The sequence below is a fragment of the Miniopterus natalensis genome, chromosome 13 (assembly GCF_054644295.1).
Source record: "Miniopterus natalensis isolate mMinNat1 chromosome 13, mMinNat1.hap1, whole genome shotgun sequence".
In the NCBI taxonomy this organism is placed as follows: domain Eukaryota; kingdom Metazoa; phylum Chordata; class Mammalia; order Chiroptera; family Miniopteridae; genus Miniopterus; species Miniopterus natalensis.
In genome coordinates this window covers 36,279,984-36,299,876 of record NC_142093.1, presented here as the reverse complement: position 1 = coordinate 36,299,876, position 19,893 = coordinate 36,279,984, and the positions used below count along the sequence as shown (strand labels likewise).

Sequence of the window (19,893 nt, the reverse complement as noted above, 5' to 3'; positions counted from 1 at the left end):
TATTTCTTGGGTTCTTACATCTGCAAGCCGGGATCCCACAGATGTATTGCCATTTTAAGCTCTGATTAAAACACAAAATGCTGTTATTTAAAAAAAAAAAAAAAAAAAAAAAGACCACCAGAAGATGGATATTAACAAGAGAAGGCCTGAAAATAGGAATCGTGTATTTATACCACTACCTGAATCCCATGTTTTAACTGTACATGAAAAGCTGCTTCAGAAGTAAGCTGCCTTGGGTTATTAAAGCACACAAAAGCTCTACCTCATTGAATGTCTTTGAACTTTACTGAGTCCCACAAGCGATCCTGACCCCTTTGCCCTTTTGACAGGTAATAAAGTTTACAGCAATTCCACACCAAGCCATGCACCAGGGAGTGGTCATAGTAGCAGAAAGAGCTGGGAAGGCAAACTCAGAAAAAAAATAACATTAATATATTGAATGTGTACCAAGAATATTGTAACTGAGCATATGATTTAAGAGTTACTTTTCTCTGTTGGCTTTTTTTCCCCACCTTCTCCAAACATTTTATAATGATGTTAACTTGATTAGTGTTGTTATGAAACGAAACTGGTTTCATTTTAATTGCCAGGCGCTCCTAGCACTCACTCCCAGTTTATTTACCAGGTATCGGACCTCCCGGTGAATGGCTTGAGGATGGTTTTCGCTTGCGTGACTTGAATACAGTCACTATGGGGGACTTGCCTGCTCGGTTGGACTGGTCTATCATGGGCTGCACTATTCTTCTCCGGGCATTAATAAACCTGTAACCAAGAAAGTAGAGCAAATCATTATTCCCTAAAACAGAACAAAAAACGTGGTGGGGGGAAGTGGAGGAAAAGAAGATGAATCACAGCGAGAGCAAAGCTAGATCCCGGCAGAATGGTGCTCTCCCCTGCTCTGTGTGCAGTTTCACATGCTGCAAAACCTGTAACCCCCAGTGACCTTTGAGTACACAGGCTTGGGGTTTCTGAGTTGATTTATGTTTGCCTGTTTTACCACAGTTGGACACTTCCATTTCATCTTTTCATGGGGGAATTAGCAGAATTTTCAGGAAACAATGCTAGCCACCACTCTTTTCAACTGCAAGGGGAGAAATTCAGTGGCGAGAGCGAGATGTCCATAAGGGCATCTGTTACCTCCCCCAATTAGTGACATTTCAATCTTACGTTCTCTGACTTCTTTTTACATTTTTATCGAAACCTTCCCTACCTCTTGCAAACCTAATTCTATTTTAATGCCCACTATTAAGATAATGAACTGGGATGGCAGCACACCATCAAATGAGAGAATGTCTGGAGTTTATCACCACTAACTCACACTGCTGGGGACTTCAGAGAAATGCATTCCTTGTAGAGATTTCTTGGGGTGGCTTTTTTTTTTTTTTCTCTTTATGCAAAGTCTGAGGTCAAGGCGAGGTCACAGCTATACAGTAATTGAACTTATAATCTTGCTTTCTCCAGCTAGACCTGAAAATTTATAATAAACGTCTTATTAAGATATTTAAGTCACTTAAGTGTCTTAATAAGATTTTTGTTTTACAATTTTTGTTGCCCATCAAAGAGTATTAGCCGCTGGAAAAATAAAAATGTGGTTAATAGAAGCTCTCCAAAGTCATGCTCATGAAATTTCTAACTCTTAAAGATCCGTTAGGTACTGCGTAATACTAAGAATTACATCTCAAATACAGAAAATGAACAGGACATATTAGATTCTGAAATAGTAAATTGCTTTTAGTTCTCAACTCAGATTTGAATATATTGAACATGAGCAGCACATAAAAAATACAATGAAAAGTTTAATAATGCACTATTAATAATTAAAGGAGCCACAGTCCGGTCTGAAATCTAGTTTATAAGTCTTCCCATTTCAAGTGGGAAAACAGTTCCCAAAACCAAACCATTAAACAGATAGGGACAGGTTTTTAAAATAAAAATGGATACTTCACGACATTTTAAGATTCTCAGTATCTTACATTCTTAGGTGTTTTTTCCGTTATCTGAGAAGTAATTAAAATAAGTATTGACAGTGGAACCTAACCAAAAGGACACCTTTGGTGCTAACTCTTATTGGCAATACATATTCTATCAGTTCTTGTATATGAAGTCTCTGAACTGCTAATAAAAATATTTAAAACACAGATCTAAAACAAATTGTGTTGCAAATCAGGTTATCATTATCTTGTATAAACCATGAAAATTGGAATCATGTGAGCAGAAGGTTAGATTAATTCTCCATTCTCATTATAAGCACAGGTGTAGCACAAACACCATGTGAAATAACCAATTAAAATGAAAAAAAAAATCTGCTTTTTCATTAGCTGCCTTCACTGCATGACCAATTAGAAAATTATTTAATATTAATATTCTGCAAATACCATAGTAACTAACATAGGTAAGAGAGCAAAAACCAACACTTTATCTATGCTACTGTGCAAAATCTGCAGGCTCTTAGAGGGAAGGAACTCTGTCTGATAACTTTTTTTATTAATGTCCTTTTAAAAACAATATTTTGTGGATATGTTTTATACTATTATTCTAAAAATAGGAAGAGCACTTCTTAACAGATGAGAAGTCACGGCTCAGAGAAATTAAGTGACTTATTTGAGGTCACATGTTACCCAAGAGATGTTAATAATTTGCTGAGTGACACACAGCTGGCAAACGGTAGCAAGCACCCCCCTCTCTAATGTCCTAACCAGAGCATGACCACTACTGTGCCACCCATCTAGAATATTCTGAACCACAAAGATATTTAAAAATGAACTGTTTTTGCCCCAGCTGGTGTTGCTCAGTGGTTAGAGCATTAGCCCAAGTACCGAAGGATCGTGGGTTCGATTCCCAGTCAAGGGCATACACCTGGGTTGCAGGTTCATCCCTGACCTTGGTGGGAGTGCATGCAGGAGGCAACCAATCGACATATCTCTCTCACATCTATGTTTCTTTCTCTCTCTTTCTTTCTCTCTCCCTCTCCCTCCCTTCTGTTCTCTCTAGGAAGGAAGGAAGGAAGGACTGGTTTTGAGCCAATTACCACTGGCAAGAACTCAGTCATCGATTCCAAGAATGAGCGAGACTGAACACTTGGTAGACTGGGCCTTCTGAGGACTGTACTGCTTGTGAACGTAGACAAACCTAAAGCTACGCATGAGAAGACTCAGTGACTTGAGTTACCTATATTCTAAGGTTTGCCTCCTTCACACCTGTACATTCAGATTTCCAAAGACCAATTCATGATAACCGACTCAGGTTTGGATCCATGACTGTTAACCCAGGGTATGACAGGAAAATTACACCTGGGTTTGGAAGGGCTTTAATGGTCACCTAGCTTGTTCACCGACCTGAATTCCCTCTCTGAGATCCCACCTAGTAGATGGGCTATTTCCAATAATACAGTACTTGCCACCTGAACTGAGAGTCCATTCATTCGATGGACAAGGCAACTGTTAGCAGCTTCTGCCTTACTTGATCTAAAATGCTTTCACCAGGACAACTCCCTGGGGGTAATTTAACAATTTCAATCTCACTTCTTGAGGACTGCCTTTCAAATATTTAAACTATAGTCATCATGCCCCATTGGCTTCTCCCCTCTTCTCCTTATGTTACACGTCTGTGATTCTTAACAAGCTCATTCTAGAATGTGAGTCCTTCTAGGATGTTGAGTCCACTCACCATCTGAGCCACTCGCTACTCATTAGGTTTGTCTCTGTGCCTCTGAAGGTCTTCAGTGGACAACACTAAATGCCGTTATTCTAAGCCTTGCTCTGGTCCCCAAGTAGCGAGTAAATACCTCACCACAGCCTCTCAGCTAAGGGCCCCCAGGTTCTAGGTTCTGTTTGCTTTTCCTTTGGTGGCAATAACCAGTTGTTATTGACAACACCGATGTAGGCTGCCTATAGGATATGTAGATATGAAGATATTTCATTAAATAAAATAAAAATACTACGACACTGAAAACCTAAGAGCACCTAATCACTTTGTCTAAACCACTGGACCATATACTAGGAACTTCTCTTCTTTGAAAACTTTGTCAACTCATATAAGACATCATAAACTCTCAGAGTGTTACTGAATTACCATTCCTATGCTTATATGAAATACATTATTATCTGGGGTCATGGTAGACATCGTTATCTGAAAATAACTAATTGCAAAATATTTTATTTTTTAAAACATCATCTCTTTGATCTTAAAACCACCTCATTTGATTCTCTCTGGCGTATTTTATCACTGTCCTAGCCTATTTTACATGTACTCTCTTTGGAAGTATGCTATATACAGCAAAGCCATGTGTTTAGATGGCTTCAGGGTGGATTCAGATACAAAAACATTTTCTTTCTGGGCAAAGTAATAAAATGACATTCTTGCTCCTCCCACTGTAAGTCAAACAGAGGTCAGTTCCCCACCCCTATATCTGTTTAAATAAACTGGTCCAGCTGTTTGTTTCCAAAGCGCTCTTTGACCTTGGGTCTCATTCTCCCTGCTTTTGTGACAGAATGCTTTACTTTCCATTGTGGAAGATTCTAAATTATCAAGAATTTTCTAAACACTGAACCAAAAAAAGAACTTTAGATTTTATGTGAACTTACATGAACATATTCCCTTCGTAAAACACTGTCATTTTAAGAAGCATCAGTAACATACTTATTTTAAGCTCATATGTGTGTGTTCAAATATATATCTATATTTATGTATGAATTCATAAATATATATTAGAGCTTGAACATAAGAAGAAACAGTGTTTTTGGAGAGAAATAAAGAGAATGACAAAATTCCAATTTGAATGTACAATAAAATACACATTCTCCAACAACCACAACGTAGTTTAAGATAAAATATATCCATGAACTATGTACAATCTTTAGAATTTTCCATATTGATAATAAAGTGTCTTTAGAAAGTTTGTTAGTTTAAAGATGGAAAACTTTTACAATTGATGCCCAAACATTACAGCTCTTAAAACTCAGATGTATAATGTCAGGAATATGTGACAACAGGACCGTTTGTCTTACTCATTAAAGGAGTTTCACATCTTGGTTTAATAGAATGTAGCTCGAATTTGCCATGAACTGGGCGTTTAACAAGGTAAACCTTTCCGCTAAGCATGCTTTCAGGTTGGGAAACATTCTATCTGCCTTTCCACATTACATTCTGAGCACCAAGGTATATTTTTTCAAATCCCATTTTATTTTGGAATCACAATCTTCTTTTGTCAAGGACTCTAAGACCGGGACGCCCTGTAGGTGGTGGAAGACTGAATAAGGGAAAGAATTCTTATATTCCCCCTTTTTTCATAGAATTATGGATTCGAATTTCTTCCTGTGACCAAACTACCTCCTTTCGCAAAACAAGAAGTTTCAAAAAGAAAAGGAATTGAATGGATTGGCTTTATTACTTTATTCAATGTCAAAAAGAACAGGGATGTATTTCTTTTCACTTAGTGATCTGTTTAGGACACAAGCCCTGAGAAGGGGGAATGGGGGTTAAAAGGGGAGCAAAACCTTCAAAAATCTGACACATGGGATTGAAAGTCAGTCTTTGCATTTTAAAGTGGGAATCGGACAAGGGGAACGGGCGCTGAGCCCGAGTTACGCTCAGAGAAACACAGGACGTTTTGCTTCGTCCTTCCTTCTCGTTGCCCCCCAGATTTTCACCTTTTTTCATCGTTAGACTTTTAAATGTTTTTCATTCTGCTAATTCCACCCCTGTCCTTTCTTCTCAGCCTCTGAATACCTGGGTAGTTTTCTGAGCAAGATCTGGCGGAACAGCTTTCTAAAGTGGCCCGGTGTCCCCGGGGGACCCTCCAGGCTGCCCGGCCCTCCCGGAGCCTGGACTGGAAGGTCAGCAAGGTGCGTCCCCAGGCCGCCGCCAGCTTTCCCGCGCAGCTTTGCCCTGTCCCTAGACTTTGACACCCTTCGTCTACCTTGCATGGTTCTCTGTAATACTAAAAAAAAAAAAAAAAATTAAGGAAAAAGGACTTGCTCACTTTCAGAAAGGGCATGTGCCCCCTTCCTCAGTCGATTCTGTTCCTCGGTGTTTACGGCCCCACTTGCTTACTGATGAGTAAGGGGAGCCCACATTTTGTTACCTTAGCATGTCACTGGCAACTCGGTGAGCCACATAAAATCAAAATGCTGCTGTTTCTAAACAATGACATGACTGTCAGTCGTCCCCACAGTGCTCCTCGCCATCCAGGCCTAAGTGACAGTCAGCGGGAAGGCGGGCGCCCGCGTAAGCGCGCAGTGCCCTTCGCAATGCCCTCCCCATGCCCACGAAGCTAAAGTGACCAACTTAATAGTAAAGAAAAGACTTCATTAGATAGCAGGATATGCTAGTACAGGGGCCCTCCATACCTACGCCATGCCTCGAGGAAAGTATAAATTGCACTCATCTCTGATTGATAGTTAGGCATAGTTAGGAATACCTACCCATGTACTTTAATACTAGTAAAAATTAATACCATGCATTCTCAAGTATAAATACGGGTGATTTCTACATACACTATTCTTTATGCAGTTAAAAATAAACAGCATGCAAATAAAATAACTAATACATAATTCATTTAGGTAATTTCTATAAATACTTCTGTAGAACTAAACCCTGTGAAAAATCTTCAAAGATAAAATGTCACATTGGAAGGTAGTTGCCAAATTCCAGAATTTTGTTCTTTCTCTAGTCCATGAATTTTCCTTGATGTAGCATTTCTTTCAACTTTATCACAGATACTCAAATAAAACCATATACATTACATTTTTTAAAAGTCAGCATTTCCTAATAACTCTAAGTCCTGTCTTATAAACAAACCCTTCAGAGAAAGAGCTCTAGCTGTCTCCCAAATAACTCTCCGTTCTTTAAAACAAGAAATCAACTCTAAAATCTTTTGTTGGAATTCTCCATTTTAGATTTACATTTGCTTATTGGATTTAATGATCCATAACTGGCAGTCTTCAGGGACCAAGCCTTCTACACTCCCCTTCTCTGTGAAATAAAACTTCACAAAATGTGATTTTAAGATGCTCAAGAAAGTTGACTCCATCTCAAGTCAAACCTTATGAAATCATGCTTTTGGCACCTTTCTCTAGTTTCTCAAGCTCCTCCAGGATCTGACAGTTCCAGGACTGCAATACATCGTCTGTGCGTCTGAGGGTGGAGGAGCAGAGCGGACAGGAGGGGAGAGGGGAGCACAGGCTCTGCCCCTTCCACCCTGGAAGCATAATATTGGAACTTGCTCAAATCACAGTAAGTCCATCCATCAGCCATCTGAGAAGGTTCCCCTTCTCTTCCAAGGATGGGTGTATTTGTCAAATTACTCTAGAAAGAACTAAAGTTGAGGAAAGTAATTACATATAAAAATTTTTTCAAAGCAACTAGTAAAAATAAATCATTAGTTGAAAATTTTAATGCAAAGAAATATCAAACCCCATGTATTATTTTGGACTTAGATGTTGAAATAACTTACAAATATTTTATCACTTGGTTATGTATAATGAAGTTTTCCTTGAAAGCAATTTGTAAAGTGATTTTTTTATTCTAAAAAAATATAAACCCATAGACAGCAGCAGTATGGGTGATTACTGGAGGGAGAGGGGGGATTGGGGAGGTAGAAGGAGATAAAGGGGGGATTCATGGTGAGGGAAGGAGACTTGACTCAGGGTGGTGAACACACAGTACAATATACAGATGATGTGCTGTAGAATTGTACCCCTGAAACCTATATAATTTTATTAATCTATGTCACCCCAATAAATTCAATTAAAAATAAGTATGTGAGCTTGCTAAATCCTTTAATCTGACCTGAATTCAAAACAAGAGTGGTTCCCTAAATGGGGGCCTGTATTTCTTTTGCTCCTACCTGCCACCTTCCTTTTAGACCACTAAAGCCCTAGGCTCCAAACTCAGTGGAACAGAGTGTAGGGCTATCTCACCAGACCTAGCACAACACATACCCAACGGTTAACAATACCTTAAGTATCCACTGACATAAAGCATAGGTAACAAAATGGCATCTGTAAAATATTTACTTAAATATGACGGACAATTTGCCAAATTTGAGTTTGTATGACCATATAAATATAAGAAAAATACATGGAATTAAAATTATTATTAGCACAATGAATAAGCAATGGGGCAATCTAAGATAATATAGCAAAACCTCCTGCAGCAATGAAAAAGTTAAAATAAGTATAATAATATCACCCAACAACAGATGTGTCTCACTTTGGTTTAAGCTGAACCATTTTCCATATAAATTCTAATTTTCCCATATTCACAAGAAGTCAATAAAATTGTGTCTAACTAAACATCCCATAAACATTACAGAATACCTGTTTACTTAAAACAAATTTTAATTTTCTGCCAATCTCCATTAGAAATAGAATGACCAGATAAGTTATCACCTAGGCTGGGATATTTTTGAGAGTAAAGGGACACTATTAATAATTATCCTGGGCACTAGGCATAAGCCAGAAATGTGCCAGCGACTTAGGGTGTATGGCCAATGTAATGATCAAATACACACTTTTTTCCTAAATAAAATGTTCCCTGAGTGACAGGCACTGGAACCCTCTTGTGTCAGAGTAGTGACCAGCTCCAGCCTGCATAAGGTGTTACGGCCCCCAGCTCCCTCCTGGAGTATCTGTGAGCTCTCTCCTTTCTCGGGGATCTCTCCTTTATTTGCCTTAGTTCCCAAGCCTTGACCAACCCAAAACTTCCCAGGCCTGGAGTCTCCACTCATGCCAAGACAGGATATCTTAAAATTTAGCTTGATTTTTACTTTCACCGGCCAGATCAGGCTACAGAATGCCACAATGAAGATGACTTGTCTTGAATGGGGGGGGATCTGACTCTATTCCTTAGAATGTTCACTGTAACTTCTGTTTCAGTTAGTAAAGCTTGAAACCTCAGTTCTATGTAATGTGGAACTACTTACACCAGAAGGCAAAAATATCTCAACTGAGGTATATCACCAAAGTTTTCAAAGGAAGACACTAAAACTGACAAAATAACCTCCTCTTAGATGGTGTCAAATCTTTGAAAAATGCTCATGGGCATCGAAGTCACACTGAGAAAATTTGGAGAAGGTGAATTTCACCTCCAAGCGGCCACCCTTTTCCTTATACAACATTACACACAGTCATCACAGTCAAAACACTGGCAAGTGCTTTGTAAATTGTAAACCCCAAGACCGGGGTTTGTTGGGATACTGTTATTAGGATTCCCCAAAATACCTAATGGTACACACAAAAACTTGTACCTGAATGCTTACAGCAGCGAGAGGTAGAAACAACTCAAACGCCCACCAACTACCTGATGCATCTATATCCATAAATGGAATATTACTTCGCCACGAAGAGAAACGAAGTACTGATGCCACATGGTACAACGTGGATGAAATTTAAAGACATTATTCTAAGAGGAAGAAGCCAGTCACAAAGAACACATATTATATGATAACATTTACGTGAAATGTCCAGAGTAGGCAAATCTATAGAAACAGACCGATGAGTGACTGCCAGGAGCAGGTAGGATGGAGAATGGAAGTGTGGGGTGGGGAGAGAGCTACAGGGTACAGAGAATAGAGTACGCAGGAATCAAATTATAATGTTATACACCTGGAATTTATATAATGTTATTAACCAGCATTACCCCAATAAAAATTTAAAACAAAATAAATAAAGGGTGCAGTGTTTCTTTTTGAGGTGGTGGTGAAAGTGTCCTAAAATTGATGTGGGGAGAGCTTCACTACCAAAAACCACTGAATTGTACACTTTCAAAGGGTAAATTGCATGGTGTGAGAATTCTCTCTCAATAAAGCTGCTGGAAATAGATAGGTGAGGGTAGAATGGAAGAGGCACTGGGCAGGAATCAGCCCCATCCTTGCCTCTAATTAGCAGAGTAACATTGTAAGGCCCTGAGCCTCAACTGTCAAAGATGCATAAAATCCCATCCTTGGTTTCTGTTGCTCTGTAGCACGGGCAGGGTTTCTAAAATTTTAATCCAGGCTCCCTTTTGATAAACTTCAAAATCTCATATCCCTTAATGTTCCTTTTCTGCCCCCCCCCCCCCCCCCCCCCCCGGCCCTGAGGATGGGAATCCCTGCCATCACCTATTGTACCTCCGTTCTGCAAACAGTATTGCCAGGTGACCAGCTGTGGGGGCTGAGATCTGACATCTTTGGACATGTACAGTTCTTTCAGCTAGCCTTTCACCAGCCCCTACTCCCTGCCTGTCCCAAATACATAGAACTCTGACCCAAACGAGGGATCAAATAAAGTCGCCCATAGCAGATGTTCTGGGGAGATAGGCGAACAAAGTTCTTCAACCAGACAACAACCCTCAAAAGTACTGATTCACATTTAAATCAGCATCCTAGAGTAGAAAACGGTAGAAACTTATACGTTTTTAATCACAGCACACGTAACTTCCATCCCCAGGCACTGTACTATTCCAGAAAAACCGAGACTTTATCAATATTCAGCCAGATCCATTCAATGACAGGCAATTCATTTTGAGCTGACATTTAGAACCCAAGACCAATAATGCCCTCAGGCCTGAAAGGGTTAAAGCATCTGAGAGAGGAAGTATTTTTTCCCTCCTTCAGCTATGGGTCGGATCTTGTGAGGCTTTAGGTCCTTTGGTCACCTGGGTTAAGCGGATAAAAAGGAAAAGGGAGCTCTCAAGGATGGGAACCGACTGAGGTTTTTCATTTATTTGTTATTGTTCAGGTGTCAAGGTGCCCATAGAGTTCATTATTTCCCACATTAATAGATCAGGCCTAAAAGCCCTATAAGAATGGAAATAAATTAGGGAGGAAAAGATCAACCATGATGAGGGCCTTGGACAGGAGAGCCCTGTATTTGCCAAAGTTACAAGCATTCATGTTGTTGGAGGACTTTTTTTTTTTTTAAATGTTCTCTTTCCCCTTAAAAATTAAAAAAGCAACAGACACAACGCTAAGCATTTGCACAGAGCTCTAGGCATTCACACACCGGGGCGAGGGGACTGGATCCCAGGCAACGCTGGCCTCGGAAGCACTCCCTCCCCCGCGCCCCTGGCTCCACTCCATTTTTGAGAAAATTGTTTTATTCAACAAAGAGGCAACATTTGCCCCATTTTTTCATGTTCCAGGCTGACTTTTTAACCACTCAGAAATGCTGTTTGTTTTATGTAGGCGCAGCCCGAAGCAAGCCGGTGATGTGAGTGAGAGGAGAGAGGGGGTCCCTGTGGGCACAGCTCGCGCTTCGGTGCTCGGCGGGGAATCGCCCAGCACCAGCCTCAGCAACTGTTGACACAAAATAGGTGGAGATCAGGTCTGTGCAAGCAGAAAATACCAGAAAGGCAAACTCTATGTAAACACACTTAAGACAGATTTGACAAGAATAGACCTAAACCTGACTTGCTAGGAAACTCCGAGAGTCTAAAGCTTCGGGGTCCCTCTCTGCAGAGGCTGCTTCCCCTCGCAAAGTTTCCTTTCAGAAGAAAAAGGGCAATGCTGGGGAAAAGGAAAGAAGCTCACAGAACAGGGCAGAGACATTTGTCCCCCTGACTCACACAGTGTGAGTTTCCAATCTGCCGCTACATGCAGGGTTTATGTAACGTAATACAGCTCCTCCACGCACCCCTGGAGCCAGGCCAACTGAGACAGAGACTGAAAGGAAGCCAGCGTGCGCGCACGGCCGCAATTCAAAAAGTTGTTTCTCCTGACCTATAAAACTCATGCAAAGGAGCACACGGGTAGTGCTTAAGCAGTCTTTTAATCTTATCTAACTGACACCTGACAACCCATTACTTATAGGTTATTAATGCACCCACTAAAAAGTTTGTCATGTACAAAATTACTAGAGGAAAAGATTGAACGCCTGAGGAAAAAACAAATTTTGCTGTGCAGCAACTTCAGAAATTTCGAGCCTATTATCTGTCATGCCCTTCACAGGCTCACAGCACACTGCTAAAAACAAATGATTTGTCTCTATTAGGAGTCCTGAAATGACAGCAAACATGGTTTTCGTGTCTTATGATAATATTTAATTTCATCCAGTTTTTATTTCACAGGGCTCGATTGGCTTATTTCAGGTGAAGAAAAATCACGACTTTTTCATTAATTTTCCTAGTTGTCTCTTTATCTAAGGACCTGCTCTTTTTTCCTAGTCCTGCTGTAAAGCTGGAATCAGTAAGTTTCAGAACATTAAACCTGCTTCTCTTTGGTTCCCATTATCACACAGTCTAGAACATTAGAGCTGCAAGAGGCTTGGGGCCTCGGTAATTAGTCCTTCCTGACCTCCGAGGGCAGAGGAAGCTGTTGCCCCTGGAGATACAGTGACTCGATCAAGGACACACATCTCACTGGTGAGGAGTGGGGGCGACAGATGAAATGTTTTGACTAGAAATGCTCTTTCCCCTGGACGATCCCTCCCTGACTCGCCGGGTGTGAGCTGTCTGTCGTCCTGGGGCTTACAGGGGAATCTGTTCCTCGGCCACCTGTGGATGCCGGGCCCTCCCCGGGCTCCCGATGCCTCACGGAGGCATGAACTCTGCAAGGAAATGGGAGTCTGGTCCAGCTCTGCCAGGTCGCGTGACCCCTAAGGTGTTCTTTCCGTGTCTCGGACCAAATGCTTGTCCCCAGACACTGAAAACAACAAATCTGGCTGAATTAGGACATGCAACAAGTCCTGCTGATCTCGAACAGAACGCCGTGTTCAAAGCCCACCACCAGGCCTCCGGCTTCGCCGCCTTGAAAGGGGTCGCAGGTACTCAGAGCATGGGGCCCACGATGGATACATCAGTCTCCCAGCGCACTCAGCTCGGGGCTCACTTGAACCCAGCCCTAAGGGGCCCTGAATCCTTCCTCAGGCCGCACCAACTCTCAGCTTCAGGCACCACGCTTTTGTCTTGTCCTGAAAAGCACACAAACTGTTTCTGACCGCTGGCTGGAGGAGTCTGCGATTTCACAAAACAGTACCTGGACTTTCAAGTCCAGCTTCCTATCTCCAGCAGCCTCCTGTTTCTCTTGTCACCTACGGTCAAGGTCCCCTGGAGGAAGGGCAGGGCTCTTCCACCTACCCCGTCCTCAGGGGTTTCCATCTTTCACAGTATGACTGATGTGGTTTAACAGGGGCAGGGGTGGGGGGCTCTGAGTAAATTTGTGCCATGAAGCTTACAAAAAAGTCTATTTAACAGAAGGCAGAGTCACTTTCAAAGAGGATTGTTCGTTGTAAATTTTTTAAATCTGCAGACAAAAGCAGTGTCTCCGTTGAACTCCTAAGACTGTCTGACATGACAATACCTGAAGGTTTCTAAATTCACAGCTCTTTTCCCTGAGAGCTATTTGCCCAGCTCTCCTAATAACACCCTGCCTGCCTGGCCCCTCACCAGCGTTGTCTCAGGCAATATGCAAGCTAAACATTTTTTGACTGATTTCAATATTTTCTTACGAGCAACTAGACAGTATTTTATCTAGTGAGTATTACTGATTGCTATAATCTAAGCCCGGAGTAAGTGCCTGTAAAGGTAATATTATTAGAATTGACACTCCAGGTGAAAAGCATAACAATTAACTGTGGCTTGAAGAGCAACAGCCGATTCTGAAATGTTCTGGAGAATTTCCCCATTTATATCTCCTTCCGCTCCCTCTTTTAAAGATACCGCACCTGTTACTCCATTGATCAATGACGAAGTCTACCTTAAATGTAGGTTACAGTTAAATTCTCAAGGGAAAAAGTTAAGCCACCTGCTTAATAAAATTACCTTTTGTGTGTGAAGTTGTTCCATCCCTAGGTAATTCCTAGGCAGGGAAAATCACTGTAGACCCTGCACTTTCATCCTGTAGTTGAATTAACGACCCAGTACCTCTTGCATGGTGCCCTGTTTCTTTTACATCTGTTTTTCCTGCTTCTGTGTCATGCCTCTGTTTAGCTTTATTGACAAAACAATCTGTGCCTAATGTTTAAACAACATCTGTAAAATGTATTATTAAATTACGTTGGGAGAAAAAACAGAGCAATTCTATGAAACCCTATGACCCCCTATTGATTTTTAGATCACAGAAGTTGAAAGGATAATTTGTGAATGTTTTAACATTTACATCTACACAGGTACCTATATTTATAGGATCTCTGATTACTTCTAAAAGTATTTGCTACATTATTACCATAACTCAGAAAGAAACCTGACCTTTACCAGTTGAATCTGTTTATAATAATAAGGGAGATCCTATTTTTAAAAAACAAGTTTACATTTTTACCTGCCAGTGGTATAAATCTCTAAGGATAACATACTTCCCCCGCCCCACACTAGGAATAAATGGGAAGTGATGCCTGAACGCTTTGCAGTTTTGCAGGCAATAAGTGAGGTAAGTAGGAAAATCGGGGGGGGGGGGGTGCTCAACCTGAGAACTACAGCTCGGAGACACTTCCGTACAGGGTCACCTCGGGTGTTAGGGTGCTCCCTGGATTTTTATGCACCCAACTGATGGAGAGTGACTTTTCTCTCTGCATACGTATTTCACAGACATTCTATAATTTGCACCCAAAATCCGTATTGCCATCTTAAGAGTGTAAAGGAACCATCACCTAACTTTAGCCTTAGTGGGAAAGTGTTTGGCTGAGAAACAGTAAACAAAGGAACAGTAAGATGTATTCAGTGCACCCTAGGCTAGAACTCTGCTGAGGCAGGACTTGAGGAGGCATCCAGCAAGGAAGATACAATCAGAGGCACAAGTTTTCATCACATGCAATTCCCAGGTCTGCAACACTGCTGTGAACACATATGAGGGAGTTTTTATTTGACCACTCTACACTCAACATTTTCAATATTAAAAAAATAAAGTTGGTCTGGAGAAAATGAACCAAGTAGTGTGTGTGTGTGTGTGTGTGTGTGTGTGTGTGAGAGAGAGAGAGAGAGAGAGAGAGAGAGAGAGAGAGAGAGTTAGGCTCTCTCCTGTTGCTTCTTCTATCCTGAGTCTTTCCTTTGTTTCACTGCCCCCACCTTTAATAAATGTACTCTCAGAATCACCTGGACTTGTGTTGTGAAATCTTTCCTGCATGAAGTCAAGAACCCACACACCAAGGGCCGGCCCGAGGCAGACCCGCTCAGGGCCAGGTCCGTTTTCAGCGATATGTACGTGTTTCCTTTCAAGTTCTAAATAGCAAAAGGCTCAAACAGCCATCTAACCTCAAATTTTATGAAGTTTCTGTTGAAATGATTAAAACATTCAACATATTAGTAGTATGTTTTCACTGCTGATACAACAGAAGGATTTGTCACAACCACAACAACAATGAAAAAACAAAGAGACAAAACTCCCAATGCTATTATTTATCATTTTTGGATCAAACCATAATTGGGAGTGAGGGAGCAAAGGAAGAAGAATACAAAAATTTATAGCACATATTATATTTCGAAATTTATTATGCTTCAAGTGTAAGTCTACCACGGCATGCTAAATTGAAATATTTAGGCAATTAGTTTGGAAGTTGATATTTAAAAACCGATGCAGTTACCTCAGATACTTAGATAATTTGGGTAAAAAATATTTTTACCCAAATTATTTGCATTGTCTCAATTCTCAGAAAATTCATTGGCATAGACTTGCCCCATGATGTCTCATCTAATAAATTTCACATTCCATCCTGGGTCCCAATTCCTATAAGTACTAATACCAGTCATTTTCAGATGCCTCCTCTCTGTTTTCATTCTGGCAGGTAAACCAAATATAAAAATTTTAAGTTACTCCTTTTCATCCAAACTTTGTCTTAATTAATCAAATCTGTCTTGTTTTAAATTTAGATTATTGTCTAAATTTTCCCTGTTGTCTCTTTTTGCCCCAAATCCCATATGCTTTGACCTCAGTTAGCCAAGGCAGATAGTAGATGTCACCTCTGTCAATTAAATAAATGTAAAGCCAGTTCAGCAATGGGATGAAAGAACCATTACAACGCACCAAACTTTTCTCATCTCATTTTTCAATTAAAACCTAACTTAGGGCTGTGTTGGCCAGGGTTTCTATGACAAACTAACAACTAGACGTGCGTTTATATTTTTCAGATTTTGTGTTTTCATACATCATGTTGCTGCCAATAATTATGACTGATCTGCACCCAACCTGCCCTTCAGCGTTTTATTAAATCTCTTCAAGGGTGACTCATAGTTTGTACAAAATGTACATGTGTGTTAACAAGTTTTGAGAAATCCAGGAAGGAAGACATATTTTTAAATGTTGTGGCTAAATGAAGTGAATGAAGATTTTCTTTTAAAAATTGTTATTTCCCAAAGGAAATAACTTGAGCTTGATGCTCAATACAGGAAAAAATGTTTACGAGCTCTCGAAAAAGCTTTGTGTAATGTTTATTACAATAAAGTAAAATGGAAACCATTTTACTTCAGTGGTTATGCTCCGTTTTCGTCTTCAAGTATGCCACCGTGTAAGTAACATCTGGGTTTCCCCGTGTTTGCATCAGATTTCCTACTCAGAGCCTAAAGAAGAAGAAATCTATTATCAGCTCCTTAACAGGAAGTGTGGGTGGAAATTAATAAACCGTTAAAAACTCAAATCAAACACGGGAATGTCATTATTCATCCGACAGAAGAGATGCAGTATCTCTTACAACTCTGAGTTACTTCAGGGAAATTCTCTACCACAACCCAGGTTGTTAGAGTGGAAAGAGTTGCCAAGTTCAAAGCAAGGAAGTGCAAGCAAAAGTCCCTGCTAACTCCAGGTAGAAGCAGAGAAACGCTGTGCTGATATGCCCCAGGTGACTAAGTCAAAGTGGCTTTTAAGTCACGTACCTGTGCAGAATTAAGCATCAGTGTGGAGTTTAGGGCCAAGTCTGCAGATACTTGGAAAAATTATCATACAGTATGTATCATAACGTTTTTAAGGTCCTCCCCCCCTCCTCATTGGGAATCTGAGGCGGTCAGATTGTGATCGCCGACTGTGCATAGAATCTAAGAGAGTGACAACCGCACCCTGCTTGGTGTCAGGCGAATGCCTGCCCATCCCTGCATCTACCCAATATCCTCTAAGGCCGTCCACCTGTAGAAAGCAACTTGTATTGGAATTTTTTCTCTGGTAACGATGTGTGTTTATGGATGAAGTTTGCTAGCAACACCGAGAAGGAAGGGAGATGGCTTATGTGATAGAAGGCCCGAACCGAACAGCTTTGCGTTCTCTAATTAGAGCGCGCCCTGCCACTCCTTGGCGCTCGAGTGGGAACACTTTCCAGGGAAACAGGACAGTTACACAGCCTCCATTGTATTCAAATTGCCTCACCATCAGTGTAACTCAGAAACTGTATGTAAATTTAAGTGTGCATGCAAAACTGATGGTCTACCCTTATAACGACGTCCAAAACAATTTGAAAGACTACGTTCAGATATACAGTATCAGCTAGTCTTGAAAATTCATGCCCAAGAGCAGGTGAAAATAAGCCAACAAAAAACCTCAGCAGCAACCCAACTCCTAGTAACACATTAGGGTACAGCGTGTCTTCGGTTGGTTCCCCATCCACTTCACTAAGAGGGCTGCAAAAATTGATCTCCCAAGGCTGCAGTGAGGTCAGAGAAATTGATAACCCTTACAAGCAATGCTTATGTGAGTCTGTCTGTGTCTCGAAGATAGTGCACTTTGTAAATTAATCCTCCAAAGGCAAATCTATTGTAAGGAGCTTGTTATCTCTAAAATACTAAATTGAAGAATACATGGAATTATATTGACAGAAATTACATTTTCTGTAATGGAGTTTAATATATCTGAAATCTCTCCCAAAGGCTCCCAGGCTCTCTAACAGAGAGAAGGGTCTGTTAATAGAGGTGCAATGGACATCAAGAACAAATTTATTCACCAAAATGGATTAGGCCATGTAATCAGAGATTCTGTAATATTAATCTTTGACACTTATTGAACAGAAAGAAATACTTCTGTCTGCAAACTAGCATTCCCAGCTCTCCACTTTCCCCAACCAGGCTCTGGGCCTCTTCTGGATTTTACTTCAAAGAGGATAAGGTTTCCCCATCATAAACACTAATCTAAAAATATTAGGACAATTAATTAGATACACTCAGTTTTAGAGGATATTGGGTTTCAATACCCTTCAAATATGACAGTAGCTCTGGGTGATTAGACGGACCTGGCTTTCAGCGCACTCACAAAGGGTAATAAATCACGCTTCCCCGCAGCCCCGCTGCGCACCGCCACACGGTAAGTCGGAATGGTGTTGGCTGATTCTTGGTACATCACCTCAGCTTCTCCCCGGGTCAGGAATTTACACATTTATTTAGAAACAGCGCTGCACAGTTCAGAGACACATCCAGTTTCAAACGGCTTCAAAGTCCAAACAAGTAATTCCTCCTTTTACAGAAACAGGAGGTAAAGAGGAAAGAAAGGGGGGGACTCTCCTTGAATGCGTAGCCCTAACAAAATCTAAATTTAGTTATTCAATGAATTGAAAACCTGACTGCTACGTGACGGTGGATTTTCTTGTTTCATAGAACATAGGATGATTCCACTCTTTCTATCTATTATCCTGAAGGGGGGGAAGCCATGGGGAGGGGTACACTTAGACAGCCGGGGTGAAGGTGACCTCAACACTGACTCAGACCGCCCTGCATTCGTCAATTCGTAAAGGACAGGAAGGAAGCCACACAGTTTTCTCTTCGACACCCGCAGACTCTCACCTATCACTCGCAGTTTGTTTTCGCTTCTGGATCAGACAGGCCACCGGGGAAAACGGCGGCCTGGGTGCGTCTCCTTAAGGCAAAGCCTGGGCTGCTGGCTGCCAGAGGGGAGCGGGCCCCGTGCGGACACAAGGCCAAGTTACGTACCAGTTGTTCACTTGAAGGATGGTGAGTCCCGTGTCTTGTGCCAACTGCTTTTTCTGTTCTTCGGAAGGGTAAGGGTGCTGAAAGACAACAAAAAAGAGAGGTGTGTGCACATACGCGCTGGGCAGAGGAGGCGGTGCCTGTCACACGGGCGGGCGGCGAGGGCCTCACTGATAAACAGACACGCTCTTCACGAAAGAGAGACGTGGACCTCAGGCAAGATTCAGGCTATTTGTCAATAACCTAAGTGTCTGGTGAAGTCTGTAACTAAAGGTAAAAATGCTGAGGTGTGTCGCCCTTATTAATGGAATACTACATCACCTAATTAATGGCGGTAAGAGACAGCCAATTACAAAGGTTAGTGAAGTGTATAAAGAGCTCCTTAGGATACCTGCAGAACCTTGATACTGAGTTTATTCTTGAACAGGTTTATTTGTTGCAAAGAATGGTCTTCACTGTATTTCATAGGATTAAAACCAGGACAAGCCCTTTTGACCACAGAAAAGCGTACCGCCTTGACGTAATATTTTAATTAGGACCACGGACTTCCAAAGCTGAACCATTCGAACCAGCAATCTCAGCTGAGGTCCCCAGCAGCTAAGACTTTGTTAGCATGACTGTCCCTCCAAACACCATATTGCTGGATGCAAATATCAGAATTAAAGTGGGTACATTTTTTTAACCACTGTTCATCTGAGCTCTTCCGAGAAGCACAAACAAACGAAATTCAACCAAAGTTTGTTTCCATGTCTGAATGTCAACACATGCTGGGATTCTGAACATAGGCCAATATAAGGTCAAAGACCAGCATACTTTGCATGCTATGAACAAGCCCAGCTATGTTCCTCATAAAACAGGATAAAAAAGTATTACAGGATTAGATAATAAAACGAAATCCATACCTTCTTGTAAGAATATTTGGAATTCTACTGAAATTAGTTTTGGCACAAATACTTTTTGCTCAATAATCAACTATATCTAAATAGGAAATATACATTCCTAAAGCCTGGGAGAAGAGCTGAGGACACGGTTTGCATCTACCGAGACACTGCATCCCAATAAACTCTCTCAAGATAAAAATTGTTC

General features: G+C 41.1%; 1 protein-coding gene across 1 annotated transcript in view; it reads right to left on the bottom strand.

The window, feature by feature from the left end:
* MEIS1 (Meis homeobox 1) overlaps positions 1-19,893 on the bottom strand; it is a 126,167-nt gene that overhangs the window by 843 nt on the left and 105,431 nt on the right. The window contains exons 8-9 of the mRNA XM_087823602.1: positions 18,811-18,887; positions 700-762 (exon numbers count right to left, since the gene is read on the bottom strand). Of these exons, the coding sequence (XP_087679728.1) occupies positions 700-762; positions 18,811-18,887 (140 nt within the window). The remainder of the gene's footprint in view (positions 1-699; positions 763-18,810; positions 18,888-19,893) is intronic.